Source organism: Sturnus vulgaris, chromosome 2, assembly GCF_052056855.1.
Source record: "Sturnus vulgaris isolate bStuVul1 chromosome 2, bStuVul1.hap1, whole genome shotgun sequence".
Classification (NCBI taxonomy): domain Eukaryota; kingdom Metazoa; phylum Chordata; class Aves; order Passeriformes; family Sturnidae; genus Sturnus; species Sturnus vulgaris.
Genome location: NC_142244.1, coordinates 63898948 through 63921736, shown reverse-complemented (window position 1 = coordinate 63921736; position 22789 = coordinate 63898948). Strand labels below are relative to the sequence as shown.

Sequence of the window (22789 nt, the reverse complement as noted above, 5' to 3'; positions counted from 1 at the left end):
AAAATAACTAAAAACCAGCCAAAAAAACCCCAAATAAAGCCACAACCCCCCTAAAAAACTCCACCACAAATAAAAAAACACCAAAATAAACCCACCTGAAAAACCAAACCCAAACCAACCGCCTAAACAATTTATAACACTTATAACGTGGCTAAGTCATTTTAATTTCTCTAGGAAAAAAAAAAATGTCTGTGGCTGTTTAACCAATCTCTAGCTCCTAAACAACAACGAAAAGATGAAGTGCAATGTTCACCAGTTTCTAATCTTGAAGAAACAGAACAGGTAGGCAGAAGAACACAAAATGAGAGCAGATAACCAGCAGGTAAGTATATACAAAAAGAAGAGAAATTAATAAATAAGACAGCAGGAGCACAGTAGCTTTACTATGATGGCAGTAGAAGATCTGATGTAGCAATCACTCTCACTGAAAGAGGCTTTTTAAAATGCAGATCAGTTTTAACTAGAACAACAAATCAGTTGTTCCAGTGGGAAAAAAAAATAAAAAAGCCTGGAGGAAATAAAAATCCACCATAAAAAAACCAATGAACCACAAATTGGGACTTATATGAGTAACGTTTAACAAGAATTAAATTGCTGTCACCTCATGTTATGAACTGCTTATAATGAATTTGCCAGTAATAAGAAAGGAACTCTGAGATCGCAACTTAAATCCTTTCTGAATGCTTCTTCTGAAATTAATGTTTCCATTGTAGCAATACAAGTTCTCAAAAGAAAACCAGTGTCACCTAAAAGGTAACAGCTATTAAATTATACATTGTAATTTTATAGTCTTCTTTGCACTTTCATTCCTTCAAAAATACTTAATGTTTATCTTTTTGGTATAGTCATCTAGATGGAAATACGTGGATTCAGTTTTTCCAAATCCTATGCAAATGTGGCCATCTTGTGGCTAATGCTGGTAATTTTGATTTTTTTAAAACACATACAAAATACAGATATTAAACGAGTCAAATAGCTCTGTGCATTATTGACTGAAGTTGATAATCACCTATAATGGTTAAATATTCATGTTTCATACTAGGACTCTCCCAGCTTTTATGCAACTATTTGCCTATTATAATAGGAAAATTGTTGCATAAAAAGGTATTTTTTAAATAATTAAAATTTCTTTTCTATGGAAGATGGAAATAAATCATGAGTTCTCAAGATATAGACAGATAATATTGATATTAGTCTTGGCTGAGAGGAACAATAGCAGCACATAATTGCTATTTTTCACTGAAACATTTCTGAACAACAAACTACTTTCTACGGAGAGATTATGCTAAGAAGTTGCTCCTCTCCCATAAAGCAAATGTTCTTTTTTTTGTAAACGCATAGCTCTGTAACATAATGTATTTGCAGACATTGAAAGCTAAACAGCAACACTGATTAAAGAGTCGGATTTGCTTTATGTAACCCAAAAAAATGAAATTACAGTTAAGAAACTAAGGATTCAGCATACTATCAAATAGCTTGAGCTAAAAATTATAAATAGGAGTCCTAGTCAAGCAGATTTTTTTATATGCAATTCTTTCCAAAACCTGAAGGATTACCATCTTCCAGGAAATGGTTTGCAAGTGTCTGGTTTGGGTTTTTTTAGAACAGTTTTCTAAAGATCTATGAATATAGATTAAGTTAATAAAAACTCTTCCCATAAAGTTAGTTTACTAAGTAATATGCTGCATGCACAGACTGCTGCCTAACTAAAATCTATGATCCTGCAATGGACTCTCAAGTGTACTTTGCAAAAATGGCAGTAATGTTTGTGCTTTTTTTTTCTTGTAGAAGCCTGTGCTTGCAGCAGTGACCACTCCATTTAACAACAGAATAAACAAATCCAAACAGCTCTTAACAGACTCTTCCATCAATCAATCTTGCTTTCTTAAAACAAACCCACTTTAACTTATCACTATTTGAATTTCAACAGTAAAGAAATATGTTTCCCCAGAACTTTCACACCAGTAAAAGACTGTCAATATTTAAACAAGGGATAAAGAATTGAAGCGAGAACCACTGCTAGGTTTAAAATAAAATTCCTTCATTTATCCACTCTCTGAATCTCATGTAAGAAACAAAGCAGGAAGGATATACAGAAGGGTACAAACTTCATTTTTACTTAAACACACAACATGCATTAAAATCTAGCACACCCAAGTTTCAAGTATAATACTCTTCTCTTGCACATAAAATGTTACACCATCTAACATGCTTTATTCACATAACCTGCAGGATACACAACCACAGGAAAATTATATGAAGTGCACAGCTATAGCCATGGATGGCAGTAGGCAAGTAACACTGCATTAACATGTATCATTGTGTATTAGAATCAAACTGCTGCTTCGATTTATTTCTGACCTGCTTTGCTGCCCTATCAGGACAGAGGGGGAAAAATGAAATTCTGATACAATATCAAGGCCAAACAAGTTAGACTTTTCAGCAACAAATGAAGTTGCCAGGATTGTTCAGATTTTTATTTAAGCGTTTTAAAGTTCTGAAATAAAAACGTCCTTTTTTATGGAGCTTATGTTCATATATTTAGACTATCATATAGTCAGACATTGGGGGCTTTTGTATGTAAAGTAATGAAAAAAACAGACTAACGTGCCATAGAAGGCCGTCATCACACAGAAATCACAAAATACAGAAAAGTGAAGTAAAAAAACCTGTCTACCTTTTCCACCTTTCCACCATTGATGTCACTGGGGAGGAATTTCTTGCCAATCGTTCTTAAATCTGTCTGAAATGATTACAGAAGACAAGAAAATATTAACGTAAAACATGCACTTGACAAAAAACAAACAAAAAACATAAAATAGGAAAAACAATAGCATTTTTCCATAATAACTATTTAATACAGAAATCCATCCTGTGTATGATAAAACATTCAACAACTCTAGAGTTAAAGCTTACAAAATAAATACTTTTGCTTTTTAAAGTATATTCTTGTTTTAAGTACATTTTCAATGTTGATCAAAATATTTTTAAATAGACAAAACCAAATGACTATGCAACGTTTAATGGTTAAACGTAAATGTGAGGTTTAATAGTGGTAAAACATCTTTCTTTGCTCTCCATCTGGCAGTTAAAGTATTTTTAGTTTGTGCCTTTTTACATGCACAAATCCTTACTTATTATGATCATGAACAACTCCTTCAGAAGAAAATGTGCTAAATGTAATCACTACAAGAACTTCAACAACATTTTGTCATTAATAAATTTCAATGGCCTACTGGTCTGGCACCCTGATCTAGAACTGAGCAGGACTGTATTTTTGCATCTGAAATATTGTAAACAATTGACTTAGTCTCGTTTTCAGTGAGAAACACTGGTACATTACAAATAAAACAATCACAAGAATGCACCTTCAGTATATTTACTGAGTATCTACAGAGAATAAATGCGCAATCCTCCCTCTGTTGCACAAGATAGCCAGGTAATGATAAGGAAGCACATCCAGTTTTTCAATCTGAGCACATCTGAGGAAACTCATCTGCCAACTGTGTGTTTCTGAATAGCACACAGGCTCCTATAAACTGTTCCTGTGTGTCCATTCTTTATCATAGAATCATCATAGAATGCTTTGGGTTGAAAGGGACATTAAATAACATGCAGTGTATCCTGCCCATAGGAGAGGAGTTGGAACTAACACCATATTGCTCAGAGTCCATCCAACACACCCTTAAACACTTCAAGGGATGGGATACCCACAACGTCTCTGAGCAATCTGCTCCAGCACCTACACATCTTGCACTCGGTCTTGTCAAATCTTGTGAGATTCCCATGCGCCCATATCTTGAGCTTGTCCAGGTCCCTCTGGATGGCATCCTGTCTTTCAGGTGTGTCAACTGCACTGCTCAGCTTGGTGTCATCTGCTAATTTGCTGAGGGTATACTTGATCCCTTGATCTATGTCATTAATGAAGATATTTTTAGTGACACTGGTCCCAATACAGATCCCTGAGGGACATCACTTGTCACTGACATCCATTGAGAGTCTGAGCCATTGACCACTACCCTCTGCATGGGACTGTCCAACTACTTTCTTATGCCTCTAACAGTCCATTCATTAAATCCATCTTTTTCCAGTTTAGAAAGAAGACTACTCTCAGGGACTCTGTCAAAGGCTTTACAGAAGTCCAGATAAATGACATCTGTAGCCCTTCCCTTGTCCATTGATGCAGTCACATCATCATAGAAGGCCACGGGGTTGGTCAGACAGGACTTGCCCTTGGTGAAGTCTCCAGCTTTACAATCAGAGTAGTGGGAAGGGGACACAACTTTTACAAATTCTTTTTTACTTCTTAGACAAAATAAAAACATCTGAAGGACAGAAGATACATTTATGTCTACTTCATACTTATTTAAGCAATTCATACACACACACTCTAAAAAGGTAAAAAAGGTCAGGTGACTTCTTGATTTCTTCTGCCTGAAACGTGTCTCTCTAGCAGTCAAGGAAGAATTTGTAAGAAGCTGAATATAAATTCACTGTTACCCTGTCATTAAAGACACATTGCTACTCTCTACTTACTCAACAGACAATTTAATCTTCTGGGCACAAAAGCAACAGACTTTATGATAAAAAGTGATGCACCATTAATTCTGGCTTTGGAGTACTTGTGCAATATTTCTGGTTTATTTTTATTATCTATCAAACAAATCTGAAATAACAACACAGGCACAAATGATCATGTCAGTACTTGTTCCAACACACAATTACAGGGTAGTACCCAGCAACTCACAAGTACTTTATTTGGATTTTGTATAAAGCAGCAATGCATTCTCAAATATATGGGCATGCTGCTCTGGTCCAGAAATCAAATGCTTGCCTTCTGCATGTTCTGTATTACATTCTTTGCATCTTTGCATTATAGTTTTGCTTTAATTCTTTTCACATTGCTTACGTGAACTGGTGCCTGCATGCATGAGTGACTGAACACATGCTTCAAAGAATAAGTGAAAGGAGCACAGGGGACACACTTCAACAGTATCATCTAAAACCATCTAGCAGTTGAATCTTGAGGGTGGACAAAATCCCCAACAACTCTCAAATGATTTCATTATTTTATTATTTATAATTTCGCCAAGGAAGAATACTTTTCTCTTAAGCACTCAACTACATTGTTTTCCCCCTTGAAACTATATATAAGTTATTACCAAGTTTATATTAAACCATATAAAGTACAGTTTATATTAAACCATTTAAAACATCTGAGTATGGATTTGATAAAATATGTTAAAATAACAAATACATGAATTAAGAATGGCAGTAGACTTATTAATGTTTACCTACAATCTATATCCTAGAATTCTAAAAAACAGGGATTCACCTGCACACTTCTCATATCCTTAAAAATACTAAGGATTATTGCTTCAAAGATGTTGCTTTATCTTGTATACTCCTGCTAATTTTTTGCCGAAATTATGACTACTAATCCAGATTTCTATAGTAAAGGAAAAAAAAACAGGCTTTAGTTACATAAATATGTAGACAACACTGGATATGTAGTCTGAATGTGCTTTAACAAGTATCATGTCCAGAAGTCGAAGTAAGGGTGTTTTATTCATCCCAAAAAACTTGTACTAAAATTTCATACTCATGTCATTACATAGCACTTCTGCTTGCATTACTGTTTGTAGTCTGACTTTAGTTTTACACTTCATAAACAAAATCTATTTTCCTATTGCTAAATCTGTTCATTTTTTCTCCTACAAGTTTTGCAGTTTGGAATATATGCTCTTTCCAAATAAAACTCAAAATTCATACAGGCAGGAAGAAAGGTAAGTACTCTGTCCTTTACATAAATCACACAGACAACAGTTCACTTAATTAGACACACAAACTTGAGCCATTAGATGTATCATTTTTAGCATGATTTCTCAGAAAAAATATTTTCACTACCATAACTTACATTAAGGGCAACTAGGATAATATCATTTGTATTAACTTTTTCAGATGAACCTAAGCAAGCTTCAATTCCTTCATCTGAAAGATACCTGTTAAAAAAAAAAAAAAAAATTAGAATAGCACATGATGTATCAATGAGACAAACATTTCCTCTGTCTATGAGATTGTCTTTAGTTCCTATCTTTTTACTGGTGAAGCATAGATGCAAAAATACTTGAAAAATTACTTAATGTAATGAGTTTCCTTACACTGACATGAGGTTAAGAATAATATTTCTTCTTTGATAATTTCTAAAGAGAAGAAATTTTTTAAAAATGCAAACCAAAAAAGAAGTTGCACTTACAAAGTAATCAGAGCCATCACAAACAGGGTAACGGTGCACTGCTCATGCCCACCCCCTGAATTACATGAACCTGGTTTCAAAATCAACCCTTTGACTTTTACTTGATGGAAGAAGCCTATTTTCACTCGTGCATATGCAAGGAAAAAAAACAAATCAAACCAAAACAACCAACTCCCATCCTGCTCAAAGCATAACCACATATATTTGTAAAGAGCAAGGCTGTACAGTTAATCCTTCATGGGCTGGGGCACACAACACTGCCATCCTAGAAAATGTATTTTGGTTGCCTGGGCTACAAAGAAACTGATAAAAAATGGAAGTGCATTACAGTGAAGGAATAGTCAAATATGGTGAAAAGTGTTAAATGAGAATAAAAATTCTCCTCCACAATCACATTTGGAAAAAGTATTTCTGACATTGATGGTAGTAGTGCAGGATCAGTATCCTCCTGCAAAAAATCTGCAAGTATACAATAAACTTGTTCATCTGAACACTGTTTTGAATTGATTACCTGAATCCATTTTAAAGGGCTGACCTATTTTAACCTTCATAAAACACTTTAAAGAAGGATAATTTTAACTTCAGTGATCAGAAATTGTGACATTTGTTGTTCATTTTGCCTACTTTAACCCATTTGCAGTTCCAGTGTTCAATTTCATGTAGCTGGCAACCTGCCTTCTTCTGCACAGCTCTTCATTTTATTCAAATACATCACAGCAACCATTAAATAATTGACAGACACCCAGTCTAAACACAGTTCTTCCTCAACATTTAAATAACTACTCAGCAAGAAATCACCATTTCCCAAATAATAGAAGAATTATTTAAGAAACAAAGAGTAATAAACACTAAAAAATGCTAAAAAGAAATATTCCTGGATGCTTCCAGAAATACTTCTTTTTGAAGAAAATAACATGCACAGTGCAACATACAAACAAGGAAAAATACTTGAAGGGAAATAAACTTGACAGACCTTTTTGATTCCAGCCCTGATAACTTGAACATTGCCCTTTCCAGTCCTGCCAGTGTTCCAAGACTAATTACTCGTCCCAGCTGTGCTCTAACCCAGACACTTGATGGGATTTATCTGTTCACATCAGACACTGGGATCTAGCAAATCCCAAGTCTCTAGCCCACCATCACCAAAAAGAAGAAAAGTCAATAATGAAAATTCAGATAGCAAAAAATGCATATACATATAGAAGCATAAGAAGAGACAATCCTATTTTTTTAATAAAAGGCAGATGCTTGAGAAGAATAAGGTAGTAAGACGTGTTGGCTTGCATGGGAATACAGGATTTCCCAGCTGAGTAACTAAGCTTCAGTACTATGATGTGGGAAGATTTATGCAACTCCTGTGCATTAGCAGATCTCATTAGCTGGAGTCAGAAGATAAAGCAGAACATCATTCCCACTCTTTGCCAGGGGAAATAGAGACATCCAACAGACTATCCTGCTTTCGAGGCTTCAACTGTGGCTTAATTACACCAACAGACTTCCTAGAAAGAGCAGTATCATAAACTCTGCAAGTTTACCTTATGCCATCTTCAGCATAAAACTGTACATAAGTTGAACAGCAGGGGCTGAGGCAGTACAAAATACATAAACGGAGTTTTTGACTGTTGGCTAAGTCATGGAAGGATTCTTCTTTTCTGCTCCAAATGCAAATGAAGTCATTTTTCATTCTACTAAAGCTAGAAGGACTGCATTTCTCTTACAGACTTATTTAAGCTTGAGTACTTCAACATAACTGCTACCATTTTCAAGAAAGAAAAAGCTGTTTTTAAAGAATGAGTAAACAAGAATCTGACCAACAATTAACCTTTCTCCATATAGGACAAGATTAATTCTGCTGTTACAAAATTCACTGCTGAGTCATGTTTTACTTTCGCACCTCAAAGTGAAGACTGAATCACTGCTGTCAAAATCGCACTCTGGTTTAGTCAAAATTTTCAGTTTGCAACTTTTTATATATAAATTTATAAATGAATTTTCTGTTTAGTTTATCTCACTATTTAGGAAAGCTTTTGAGACAGAAGAATTAAGAGAAACTCACTGGAGAAGACCACTACTTTTTGACTTGTGCTAATTTAAGCAACAGCACTTAGCAAAAACACAGCCTATCAGACCAAAATCTCTGCCAACCTCACAGAGATACCAATCATGGAATACGACTGGGGACATCTGTTAGGTTGATTTAAGCAAATAAAGCTTTTTAGCAAAAACCTGATTGACTTGGTTATTATAGGAGTTTTCAAAAAATAAAATCTGTGAATATAAATGTAGGGGGGATATTTTATAGCTTGGGGTTGGTTGGTTTGGTTTTTATAGCTATTTATTACACGAAAGTATAAACTAGGTAAGAGATCAGGATCAAAATTACTTTCAAGAAAAAGATGAAATCAACAATTCTGTCAGCAGAATTCTGCTAAACAACTTCAACAGAGAAAAAAAAAGAGCTTTCTAGTAATGCATTAGATGATCCTTCTGTGCAACAGGATGTAAAAACTATAGATTTAGTAAAAAATTGCCAGAAGTTGGCCAGGAAGCAAATTGCAACAGGAGACGTACACCAGACTCAGCCAAAGCACAGAGTTCTCCTGCTTTAGGAGAAGCTTGAAACCAGTATATATCAAGTCACTCTTTTCCATTGTGCCATAATAACATTCTTATACAGACTACTTCATATAGCAATGAGTACTCCAAACATATTTATATTTTCCTAATAAACTTACAGAAACTTTTTTTAAGTAAATTATTTTATTTTCTCCTGTTTGTATGGTCTCCTGTAAGAGCTAAGTTTTAGCTTTGAGTATTTCCTGCTACAGGCCCACGAATTATTTAATTAAAAAAATAACTATTTTTTATTAAATTAATTTAAAAATAGATGTATTTATACAGAAAAAAATACATCTACCTTACTCAAGTATGAACAGGGAGCTACAACAGACAAAGCTACCTCTTCAGAGAGCATAATCCTCCCCCCACAACATAAGGATTACTAAGCCTGAGCTTCTTCTAGACTCTGAAGGATTCAGAGTCCATTTTTCTATCTGTTCTTAATGAGGGCATGTGATATGCTGAAGGTAGGACATTTACACCATAAGGCCACTCAATTCTTTGATCTCTGTGTTAGATCAGGGAAGAAAAAAAGAAATCTGACCCTGAACAAAACCAAAGACAATAAAAACCTCTCTGGAGTCAGAGAACAGCCCTGCAGCTCTGTGTCTCTATTATATTCACTCAAGTGCCTCACATCATCTGCATTACCTGTTCTGCCCATTTTGCAAAATACCATGACCTTAGATAACAAAACGTGACCTACAGTGTGATCCTATTACATTAATCCAACACATTTCCTATTGCCAAGTGGTAGGAAGCAATCCCAAATCACCCAGGAACCAGATCATACTGCTGGAAGTGCACGTAAGTCCTGTAATTCCCAAGATCTACCTGGTAGTGCTGTACAAGCAGTGTCTGTCAATTCTTGCTCTCCACACCTCCATTCCAAGCTGTCCCTCCAACCTTCCTTTGTAAATCGAGGAGACACTGGGATTAACCTGGCACAGAAACACTGCTGCCACGATCAACAAACTTCCCTTTTTTCCTTCTGTAAACAAACACTTCAGAAATAAGCACTTTTGCTCAGTATGAAGCAGCAAATAAATAAAAGGTAAAATAAATGGGTGAGAAGCATAGAGTGAGCAGCAGCCAAGCTCCACAAAGCTCTCCAAGAAGTCCAAAGCAAGCCAGTGGCTGAACACTAACTCTTAAAATAAAACAAAAAAAAAAAATAAAAACACATGCCTCATAACATAACCTCCCACTATGTGGACTGGTAACCAGATTTAGATGCACTAAAAGTACCTTTAGTTTCCATGAAATAAAGCACTCACTACACTTCTTTCTTACATGTTTTAAAAAAACCTTAAAAGCTACGTACTGAAGTTAAGAAAACAGCTACATTGATTTCAAGGGAATTTTAGTAAGTAGTTCTGCAGGAGTCACACAGGGATTCTGTGGCCTTGGAACATTAATACAAATTAGAAGAAGAAAAATACCAACAGTTTACAACCAAATGGGCATAAAGCTTTCACAAATGGTTGAGATGGTTATTTGTGAAACATTCTCGAGAGAAAGGAGATAAGAAGAGAAAGGAAAATAAATGTTTCTACTGCAATTCTTTTGCATTACGCTTGCTGAAACCTGAAGTATATCTCACCTATGCTTCCCCCCTACTCCAGCTCCATTCATCTGAGACATGAAGCAGTACAATCCTCTTAGCAACAGCTTTTATCAAAAAAAATCTCCTAGAAAGTACCTGCATTCCCACCTTCAAATGAGACGTTAAAACAAAACCATTAGTAATGAATCAGCATTTTCTACATGAACCATTCACATATAAATCCAAATCTACCGTTTTTCTGTCAAAATGTTCTCAACAAGCTTCTGTGAAAAACAGATTTCAGTAATTTTTCCTTTGCAATACACAAAAAAGGTATTGCATCAGTGACAGGCAGAGCTGTTTTCCCACTGCTCCTTCATATCAAGTATAACATCAATTTAATAACCCACTTTTGTACATTATAGGTGTGCATTCTCCTTTTCAGGATTTCCCACTACTACAAGGATATAACCACAGTACCAATCTTACCTATGCCTCTACTTATCTCGCTTTATGTTCTGCTTTACTTTATAAAGAACAAATTACAGCTGACGTGGCCTGAATAGACAGATTTCTGAACTGATACTCTATTACCTATGTCTGAAACACTGAAGAAATTGGTGGTATCAAAGCAAGATGCATTTTTGTCTGCTCTATACTGATGGATCAAACACTTCATCTGCAGACAAACATGCACGTGTATACACACACACACACAGGGAAAGGTTTTAAATTAGAGCCTTATTCCATAATTAACTCCACCAGGTAAACACTCTCCTAATAGTATTTAATTTTCACGAGCAGCTTTCTTGAAAAGCATGTTTTCTCTCTTTGTAATTAACAGTTCATGCACATACACAAATCTTTAATCTTCCATCCTTTTTCTATCAGATAATTTTTCTACAAATCCTCTGTAATTTTCTTCTACCATCTCTAAATTAACATCTTAAGTAGAAGCTTTCTTTAAGGAAAGAAGTAATAAGGAAAATGAATATTAATAAAAATGTTCTATAAAATTTATCCATTTCAGATTCGCAACTCTTCCAGAATCACGGTGATATTAGCATCAAACACAAACTGCACAACCATTTCTATTTCAGTGCAGCCACACAAATCAACATTTGAGTTCTATAGTAAATTTTCTATAGCTATTTTCACTTACATATCTTTGCTACAGAAGCAGATTTATACAATCATGCCATAAAACGGAAAGGTTTTCAAAGAAAAGAAAAATCGCAGAAAGCTTTCAAATTTTTCTTTCTAGGTAACACCTCAACAGAAGAGAGAACACTCGAAGCAATTAGGCAAAGAGCATCTTAAAAGACCGCAGTAGTACAAGATCACCACTGGGTGTCAGTGTTGTTCCATAACGGAAAAACTGTATCTCCATAACAACTATTTTAAAAACTTGGGAGTTCCCTTAATAGGGCTTAAAAATGTTTTGCTGAAATTCAGTTTGCAAAGGAATTACATAAAATGTTAGAAATTTCACTGAGGGGCTATCCACTACAGCTGCTTAAAAAAAGAAAAATAAACCACATTTTAAGACACTATTATCCAAATACAAAAATCAAGATTTTCAAGAAAGTTTTTCCGTATCCTTTCACCTACATAACTATTACTGGGAAGCAAGTGACACGATTCTTCCCTTCAGGTTCTGAGCTTTTAGTTTAAAGAACTAAATGGGCAAAATTAGGGTCAATTGTTCCTTTATCCACAAGGCAAACATCTGCAAGAAATTACAAACCCAGGTTCAAGTGGCATTCAATATTCTCACATCAGGAAATGCCTTTCTGTTTTGTTTTCAATGCCTTTTTGCATTTAAAGATTTACCTCCTACATCTTGTTCCTATCTTGTACATTTGGTATATCTTCCTCTGTATTTTGCACATACACCAATGATTATTGCTATTACCTATAGTTTTGTTTTCCCACCACTTTTTTAATTTGTTAGCAACACTCTGAACTCTGACCTGAGCACTTACAGCTTTGCAGTTTTAAGGAGCTTTATCTCTTGTTTGAGCTTAGTACTTTGCCCAGGTTTTTAATGATAGGATCAAATCAAGCATGACCTAGAAGATGTTTTCATGTAGCCTCAGGTTTTTACAGTGAACCATCCACAGCCATTCTTCCTAGCACAGTCAAACTACTTTTATAATTGCCTTACAGGAACTTAATCTAAACTGTTTCCTTATTTCACTCCTTAAAGATGCAAACCCAAAATGTTAAAATAACAGAATGGACTGTATTGCATCACTATGAAAATTCCACTAAGTTTTAAGCACACTTATGCAAAAGCCAGCTTGAATCATCCAGAAAGCCCACTGAGAAATACAGAATTTTGGTTATAACTCGGTAAGCATTTAGATGAAGAGATACCAAGGTATTTAAGTCTGTCTTTAAAATATTACTGACATTTCTAAAACTGGTGCACAGCCACTACATCTTCTCAGTTCCCCAGGCAGTTAAACCTGCATCTCAGCTACCTAATTTTTCACTCCTGGGAATAGACCACTTCCTTAAGTGCAGTCTCCAACCCAAGCCAAGTTGAAACCCCAGAAAGGAACTCATAAAATATACATTCACAAGTTCATGTTCTCAGATGTTTAGCTGACAAAACTTGAGGCCTAAACCTCTCTCAGATGTCTGTGACATTTGACTTTCAATAAAAACATGAACTAAAAAAGTCAATGTATTTTTAGAACAAACAAAAAAGGTTGGGTTTTTTTACATTACATAACAAAAGCAGAATGACTGTCATTACTGGCCCCACCTTTTTTTTTTATGTGAGAAAGCAAATCCAAGTTAATTAGCACTAAAATCTATTTTGACAGTAAAATCCTGACCTGAGGAAATGCTCAGTTCAAAGGAAAAGGAGAAAAACCAAAATGAAAACAAAACCCAAAAACACAGTACTTAAACAATACCACTGCATTAGCTTCTTCCTGGCTTACTTCTACCTGAAACTTCCAGTAGGAATGGGATAAAGAACAGATTTAGGAGCACTACTTTTCTAAACATATGCAGTATCAAGCACTATAAATACTATTTCACTGCATAAGCAACCATAGCCCAGAACCTGACAGTGAGGCCCAATGCAAGCACCCACTGTGCTTCTCCTTCAGGAACCTCCCGCTCCTTGGCCAGCCTACCCCATCTTGATATGGAGCCACTTCCTTGCCCTCCTACCAACACTAGAGAGGCAAAGAAACCAGATGGAATTGCTCTCCCTAACAACGAGCTTTTTCCATCTCTCCTACAGTAACACTGGAGAGGAGAGCTGCCTTATTCCTGGGTCACTAAGTCCTGAGAGAGGATTTGGTGGTAAGGTTTCTGCTTGGTGTCAGAGGCAGAGGGCACCCCAGCAATCCCTCAAGGGCCTCCAAGTCATATTTCTATTATGATTTTTTAGTCACCTTTATCAAACCAGCCTCTTATCCATTTCCAATGGACGAGGATTATTGGCATGCAAAAGCTGGAGTAAACAGTGATAGGTTTAGAATTAATCTTTAATATGTTTGACATGCAAGGAGAACTGCAAATCTGTTATTGGGTTAGCCTGACAGTCAGTCATTCTCACACCTCTCTAGACCCAGACACCACTCTTTTTAATTACTAGAACTTGTATCCTTTTGAGGTTCCCCACCAGTCTCTCTGAAATTGCTCTGTTCCAAACATGAAGTATCGAAAGCAAGTTTTCAGCATACTCTTCATTAAGTTCTTGCACACATACCACGAATTTTAAGACATTTTAAGTTGCATTAGTGAAGTCTTTAAAGTTACACCTCCCATAGTGTGATGTCTGCTCTTTTTAAGTCTATTTTCTTCTATAAAATTCCTACTGCTGGGAATACTTAAGAGCATAAGACTGGCAGCACATATTTAACAAGTATTTCACAATAAAAAAAAAAAGGAAAAGCTTGGTTCTTGAACAAAACATAAAGCTTGTTTACCTTTACAAACACATTACACGTCTAATAACATCACCATCAAAAATCTCACACTTTCCACTTGCTCTTTAGCAAACACAGTATACTTCATTCACCAAGTGTTTTATCTAAACTATGTACACAAAACTAAAAACCAGAAGCAATCTTCCTTTATAATTCAGTTCCCATCAGAAGAATTGAAAATAATCACTTGCGAAGCCCTGATCCAGAGTCAGAAATCCCAGAAACTGGAGAAAGTCTCATCACACAGGTCTACAAGAAGCTGGTTTCAGGACACCTACAGTTTTTCTACTAGCAGACAACTGGGTAAGGGAGAAATGCAGGTGGAAAAGCCAGTCCTGAGCTGACAAGGAACTACTAAGCAGGGCAGTCTCTGAAAGGGCTGCACAGATAATTAATTTACTTCTTTATGCTTTCAAAAAGCTCAAATTAGATGGACTTCACTGAGAGATGTAATGTTCATCTCTTCATTGGCATCTCTAAACAGGGTGAGAAATCACTGAAGGTCAGGAAAAAAGCTGCAAATTAAGATCTCAAATCTACATGTGATGAGTTTTTAAAAACTGTACTGCTGCAATTTTAGGTCCTATTTGTGAGTTTTAAATATAGCTTTAAATTGCACTAGCAGCACTGGGAGTATAGGAAAAGGTAACTACTACACAAGTAAAGAGTCATTACATTTTCTACCTTAAAATAACTGCAAAAGCTACTGATACTTTGACAGGTAATTTATATTCAATTTTTTTCATATTAAAGATGGCAAAATCCAAAGCACTAATTAGGAAGTGGAGAATGAAGGAGATTGAAAGGAAGAAAGCAAACAGAACTTCCCCCAAATAAAAGATGAAATCACCAGCTGCTTTACATCAGTCTAGAAGGAATTTCTGCCCATCTCACTCATTACTTTATTTCCACTTCTTGAGCCCTGCATTAACACAGCAGACACAGAGCATAACTTTCTCTGCTGGAAGTAACCAACCAAGTTCCATAATGCAGCCATAATCATCAATCAAATCGGAATGCAAGCACAGGAGTTACTTATTTCACCACCATGTATGCAAGACAAGAAGTGCCTGAGTCAAATGGAGACTACAGTGGCTACATACTCTTTTTACAGTGAAGATTTAAAAGATATATAGCTCTCACTTCACCATATCATTATATACAGATTTTTTGAGCAAATAAGTTGGTTAAACAAGTCCAAAAAAACCATCAAAAGCCCAGGACAAATCAAACTTTGATAATAATAAAAAAATTATATTTAAACAGTATGGAATTATTATTTCATGATGAAATAAGAATGGTTTCAGGTTTTTGTGACGTCCTAGAGAACTACATTCAAAGGCCATTATTACTGATGGCTTAGACAAAACAGTGAAGAGGTAGTGAGTTTTGTATTTAAAACCGAAATATTAAAGGACGTTTTTCAAAAGAAAAAGAGAGGTTAATTATATCAAACAAACAAAAAAGAAGTCAAAAGAAAGACTGAACGAGACATTCTGGAGGATTAATTTGATAAAAGCCAATGATGTTACAACAAAATTGTAAGTTGGTTTTCTTTGAGTTTTTGGTTGTTTTGTTTTTCTTTTATTCTTTCTAAACTAAATCTCTACACAGATTTTGAAGTTCTCCAAACTAAAGCTCTTGTTCAAAACATATCTAAGTAAGTTTCTCAAACTGATATTACAATACAAAAGGCCTTAGAATATATACAGCAGTGACATCACACCCCACTGGGATCAGCAAGTATTTACCCAATAGCTCTACAAGAGCCAAAATCCAGAACTGCTGACATGTTTTAAATTAACACCTCTACCACAAGAATGGAAAACAATAAAACATCAGACATGATGATGACATAAAATCCTACGATTTACATAGACCCACATGAGCAAACTCATATAAGCCATAACAAAGATTAGAATTTGTAGCCTCCTGAGAACCTTGTGAGCTTTGGGAAGACGGTATTTCTGGCAGATAGATGTCCCAGCTATTAGACTTCTCTGAAAGATGAAGAGAATGAGTGGAGAGCAGAAAGACACAAGGAGGAGAGGGTAGAAAGACTTGTTGAAATAGCTTTGGCAAGACCCTACACCAAAGCTTCTTAAAGAAAATTAATTAGGGCACAAGAAGAAAGAAGAATCCTTTCTCACATACTAAAACGTGGGAAGAGTATGAACACAGTGGTCTCTCTTCTAGAGGATTAATTTACACTGGATATATTCCTCTGGTTTGCACAGAATACCACAAATTTTAAGGCAAAGGACTGGATAGCAAATTGGTAATTGGTGAGGATTATACAGTTCTAGATGACACCTAAAATCTATAGCTTACTGCTCTCTGTGACTGTAAGGTAAGCCATCAGGTGAGTTTCAGCATTAATAAACACAAAGCACTGCACAATGAGAAGAAAAAAAAACCTTACACAACATGCACAGTCCTGAGCTCTAATTTAATTATCATTAATGAAAAACATTCTGGACAGTAAGTCATGGCCCAGTAGCAGTCCAAATCACAAAGAAGACTAGGATCTGTTTTGAAAATCATGCATGACACAACATTACAAAACAAAGCAAATCAAATAATTACTAAGTAACAGTGTTGCTACATGTAACTTTCTACTATAAGATTTCAAGTTACTGAATTTTTAACACAGACTTCCATCACAGGTCACGCTGTGCAGCACAGATTCTCCTGATTAGTTGCAGAACCTCCATTCACAGACTTCTTCCAAGATATAGCTAAGCAAAGCTACAGCTGATCTAATCTAGAGTCCTTCTTGGAGCACAAGCTTTAATTAGGACAGAGACTTCTTCGAATCAAAATTTGTTATTTCAAGGACTCGATGCAATTTGCAACTCTTGAACATACTACATTTTAAGACGCAAAAGCACAGGCTTAGTTTTAAAAATCTTTAAGTTATACTGTCCTTGGTTAACACACTTAATTCTTACTTCCATGCTGGTTTTATATACACACATTTATTTTGATTTCTATTGGTTTAAAATCAATTGGAATTACGACAGTTTCATAGATGATGTTGTTGCCCAGTGTTTTGTTCGTATGCCTTTTCATACATTAGATCAAAAGCTCTTAAAAAAAGCTGTTTAGCTCCTATAAATTGAATTTGTGATCCTTTAGCAAATAACCTAATTAACATACACATTCTATATTTAATTACAAGAGAAATCTAAAGTATGTTGCTAATACTGGTAAAGAGAAACAAAGATACCAAATCCCAGTTCAGAATACATTTAACACACTGTGAGGTAGGCTTTCCATCCTTCCGAAAGCAAGAAGTGTTGTTTGCTCTGCTGCTTCAGCATAGGTTCAATGAATATGCTTTCAAACATTACAATTATTTTCTAGTGCAATGTCCCAGCTCACTAATCTTTATAAGACGTACAGCAGACAGCTGGTATCTGTGTAGCCTCTGTGTAACCAAGCTGATTATATAAGAGATTAGAGTACTCAGCTTCTTATAAAAAGCCAGACAAGAACTAACCAAGACCATCTCTCAGCATACACAAGAGAAACAATGAGGTGATGATTTACTGTACAGCAACTTAGCACACATTTTGATAAACTAATGAATAAATTGGGAAGGCATTGAGAATCCATAATGCCTCCAACACTAAACCAGATCTGTAAGAAAGTATCACATAGATAAATGTAGGAAATTGAGTCTGTCACCAATATTGATTTCTTCTCTTCTCCCCTGAGAGTACCATTTACAAGTTCTAAGTGTTATAAGAAACACTTTTAACACTCTGAATGCAATTTTGCAATTGATATTTAGAGATTTCAGTTGGCTGGATCTTTTAAGGTGATTTTGCTCAGTCCCTGGCAGGAACACAGCAATTCACTGCAGTCTACCAACACTATCAGTCACACCCCAAGTTAAGTTCCCACTACCACTTAATTAGCCAAAAGAGAGAAGTCTGCAGTAGGATGACACACACCAACCCGAACATCACCATCCCTGATGTCTCTAATTAGATGTCAGCACTGAAAAGCTCGACCAGATACAAGTCCATCATCCACAGAAACCATTCTCTTACTCAAGACAGGCACAAAGAAAGGCAAGATTAGTATTAGGATGCAGAGAAAGATGATAGTAAGGCTACCGAGTAATTAAATATTACCAGCAGTAGCCTGATGACATAAAAATTACCAAAAAACCCTCTTGATTGAGCATAAAACCATATCGTTAAGTAATTATCTTACTGTCAGATTCTGGGCTGCATCTTCATAATCACAGATTTGTCAATACATAGTTCCAGAATGACCTTGGTTAATTCATTTTTAAATGAATTTAGTACCGTTTTTCTTTTCCTCCTGCACTCAAGCAGGAGTTACTGCCTTCTAAATTCATGTAATTTATAACTATGTTTTTCCAGCTTATAAAATGAAGGTAAATACAGCAATTATAGTGCTTATGCTAAATTATTATTACAAGGTACAAAGCGAGGCTGTGAGGCTTCTGGCATTCCACTGCATAGAAAAGCTAAGTCTACCATAAGACAACAACTAGTTCTCTGCCAAAACAAAACGAAACAATCAAAAATTTGAAACATGAAAGCATGGCAGGAAAAAGTAAATTCCATTAACCAAATCAAAATCCAGACAACGGAAAAGCAGCCCCAACATAAACACATCCATGAGTTAATCACTGTTTTTCATTTCTATTTCTTTCCCTTTTCTATCTATCTTTCTCTTCCCCGTGGGTCTACAGTTCTTAAACTGCAACACTGCAGGGAAAAAAAAGAAGCTGATCTTATATAATAATATGCAAGAAGGCATGTAAGATACCAGGGCTTTATGACCAAAATATGACCTGATAGTTTTCAAGTGGGTGGTTCACAATATTCTCAGAGAGAAGATCCACAACATAAATACATTTCCCTGAAAGTAGACCATTCTCCATGTCACTGCAGTGTTATTATTACACTCTTAGATACAGAATTCATGTTCTAGCCTTTAAGTTATATGGCAATTGATCTAGTCAATGCTATTTTTATTTTCAGAATGGGACACACATTAATCATATAAGCAAAATAAATTTATCCAAAGGTACTTTGTAGAAGATGATGCAGAATTAGGTGCAGAAATCAGGTGTACATTCCTGAGGGCCACACCTCAAGCATTACAGCCTTGCAAGTTTTACAGAGATTTATGAGAATACAGTTTTTAAATATTTGAAAACTTGAATTTCTTACGCTTCTCTTTTTCAACGAAACTACCTATATCTTTTAGCCTTTCCCTAGAAGGTAATGTCGTTTTCTAGTTCTCTACTTAGACTTTTTCTCCCCTTCTCCCCACACACAGCTTTCATGCAGTTCTGTACCCAAATGGGACACCAACTCCAGCTAATGCCTTACAGCACTGACCAAGCTAAAAGAACCTTCTCAGGTATCTTACAAAAACCATAATTAACAACCAGAACAGCTGCTTTCTATACCCCATTCAACAGCATGATATTGAATCATACTTTCTAGGTATATAACAAAATATAAAAAAAGAGCCCTCAAAATATTTTCCTGCAGAACTGCTTCTCATGAACCCTTATGATATGCAGGTGACTACTCCTACCTACACCTACAAAAAAAATCTGAGCCTACTGAAATACATTTTTTTCTCTTCTATTCCAGACCCTTTTCAAAGTTAATTATAAATTCCAAAGACTTGCTGCTGAAGTGTATGCAACCCTTCAGATTAGACATTGTCTCATACTGTAAAGCAAATCCCCCATCTCACAAGCAACTGTGCCTCCTGTATATAAACTACATTTTCTCTTAAGTACCTAAAAAAAAAAAACCCTAAGCTTTATTAAATAAACATGACAGCATTGCTTTTTTCTTTGTCAAAACTTGTCATGCCTTGCTCCTTAAATTTCTGTTTGCGGTTGCCTGTCATCCTATTATGTTTGTCTATAACAAAAACACTGAAAATTATTAAACTGTTTACAGAACACCATGTTAGTCTGAGTGTTTCAAGATTCTCATTTTTACAGGGAAAAAAAACTAAAAGAAAAGCAACAATAGCTGAAAGTCCACTAATCTTTTCTTACAGCGTTCTTCTGCTACCACATTTACACAAGTGTGAAGTGTGAATCATTCAATTTTACATAAATTAAAAAGCAGGCATTTTGGAAGTAATCTTGTTACCCAACTACAGGCACATAATCTTAACCTTATCCTATGGAGATAATGCAGATGAATAGACCAAAGACACAAAATGAGAAAGGAAGAGTACTTCATAGACTAAGACTCTTCTCTTCACCTGTTCCCTGTGAACTTTTAACATAAGGGGACACAAAAAATTACCTTCTGAGAAAAAAAGCGTATTTCTCATCCCTAATTAATATGTTTATAGGAAGGAGGAAAACAAAATCGCAACACAAAATATTCACCAAGCTTTGCCTCAAAAGATTTGTCCTACTGTTCAAGGTTTTGGAGAACAGCAACCATTTAAACTTTCCCTCTGTGCTAATTACTAAGGGCCGGAGCTTTACTCTGTGTTAAGTGCTGGCATTCCAGTATGGCATCTCAAATTTCATTGATGTCAGCTTACAGCGTCAGTGTTTACAGTCCTGTCCTCACATGACGTCCCAGATCATAGGGCACAACATCTTTCACTTAGGTGTTACCACTCATGTCACATGCCAAACGAAAGTGAACAGACAGGAACTGTAACCTGCACATGACACTATTTCAGCGACAGACACCTTATTGATACTTCCATATTCAATGACTCAATCATGCGGAATCGTAAAGTGAAAAAAGGATTTACTTTCTACAAGGGTAGTTTCTCACAGACATTGCCTCACAGTGGGGAAGCCTCTCAGCAACAACTGCTAGAGGCTTTAATTGCATAGTTTGCATGCAAGCTACCGAATACAGGCAGAGTATTCCTATAAATAGACCAGATTTATTCCCCAGAGACAGCACGTGTTGATTTGAGATGGGTTACAAAGGTTAACCTACACATGATTTGGCATCAGAACTTGGATGCAGTCTGCTCTTGTTGTGGGATGGCAGCCAAGTAGCTGCTGGCAGCATCTTACAGCAAAATTTTTGCTGTGACTAATTCAGGTGACTGTAGCAGTACAATAGAGAAGAATGAATATATCTTTCTTTCCCAGGGAAAAAAAAGGAAACTGTCTGTCTGTAGTAGCAAAATTCAGGGCAAAGATTATCTGGAACCGCTCAGCGGCAGTCACAAGCCTTTCTATAGAGACCTGGTATGCTTTTGCCATCAAAAGAGCAGCTTGCAGGTAGTTCAAGCAGCTACAACCACCTTTAGCTACAAAAGGTAAATCCATTCCTTTCCTTCATCGAACAAAGCAATATATTTCTGCAATAAAAATACTTTAGCTTATACAAACACTAAGCTTGTTAGGCAATTCAGCACCATTTTCCCAATCCTAGTCCCTGCAAACTGCCAGGAGGTGCTTGCTTTTAACTGGAAGTACAGAGGTTTCACAACCGTCTTAAATACATTTGTCAAGCTTTTTAATCAAGATATATGAAATACGCTTGTTCTAACCCGCCCTTTTGCAACCCATGAAGAAAAATGCTCACTTGTTAGTCCAAGCTGTGTTAAAACAAAGGTCTGTTTCGATTCTCATCCTACTAAAACAGCAAGGGCTTTACAAACTAAACCCAAATTCATTTCCAGCATACTTCAACAGCTTTGCATTGCTGGAGATATGCAGCCGTATACTAACATTAATCTACTTCTGCTAAGTAGAAGATAACATCATGCTAGGGCAAAGCAGAATATCCCAATTTCGCCCAAAGATGCAGCATTCGTGAAGATTTATCAATCCATAAAGCCAAGAGACACTAAGCATAGGAGTAGTAACATCTGAGAGGCTCAACATCTAGAGAAAAACTTCCTAGACAAAACTAAGCTAGTACACCACAGAGAAGCAAAACTCCCAGACACCAAGAAAAACCTTTTTCATAAATCCAATGATACACCTAAAAAATCTCAGTCACGATCTTCAAGGAAAGAGTGTCTCTGCTTCCAGCTCTTGCTCCCTTTGTCTACTGGATGGTAAATTCCCTTCCCCGACACCTCTCACTCTCCCACCCAAGAGATCTGGAGTTTAAAAGTTTAGCCGCTGATTGAGAATAATCGCATCTGTGTTCATGTGCATCTGCCTTAGAGACATGTTTCTGTCACACATTCTCACTCCTCTCTCTGGCTGGTATTTGCTCTGGCACAGAAATTTTCCCCCCTACTTAACTCTGATAATGCTGGTACTGTCACTGATGGGCTCAGCCTTGGCCAGCAGTGAATGTGGCTGACATTGGTTCTGTGCACATGGGGGAAGCTTCTGGCAGCTTCTTACAGAAGCCACTCCTTTAGCCCCCTGCTACCAAAATTTTGCCACACAAATCCAATAAGCAA

At 36.1% G+C, this 22789-nt stretch overlaps 1 protein-coding gene across 3 annotated transcripts in view; it reads right to left on the bottom strand.

The window, feature by feature from the left end:
• TDRD3 (tudor domain containing 3) overlaps positions 1-22789 on the bottom strand; it is a 92134-nt gene that overhangs the window by 45017 nt on the left and 24328 nt on the right. For 2 of the 3 annotated variants that reach the window (XM_014895359.2, XM_014895358.2), the window contains exons 2-3: positions 5918-6002; positions 2678-2743 (exon numbers count right to left, since the gene is read on the bottom strand). In XM_014895359.2, coding sequence (XP_014750845.1) covers positions 2678-2743; positions 5918-6002 — 151 coding nt within the window. The remainder of the gene's footprint in view (positions 1-2677; positions 2744-5917; positions 6003-22789) is intronic. The other variant, XM_088159731.1, reaches the window with a different exon arrangement.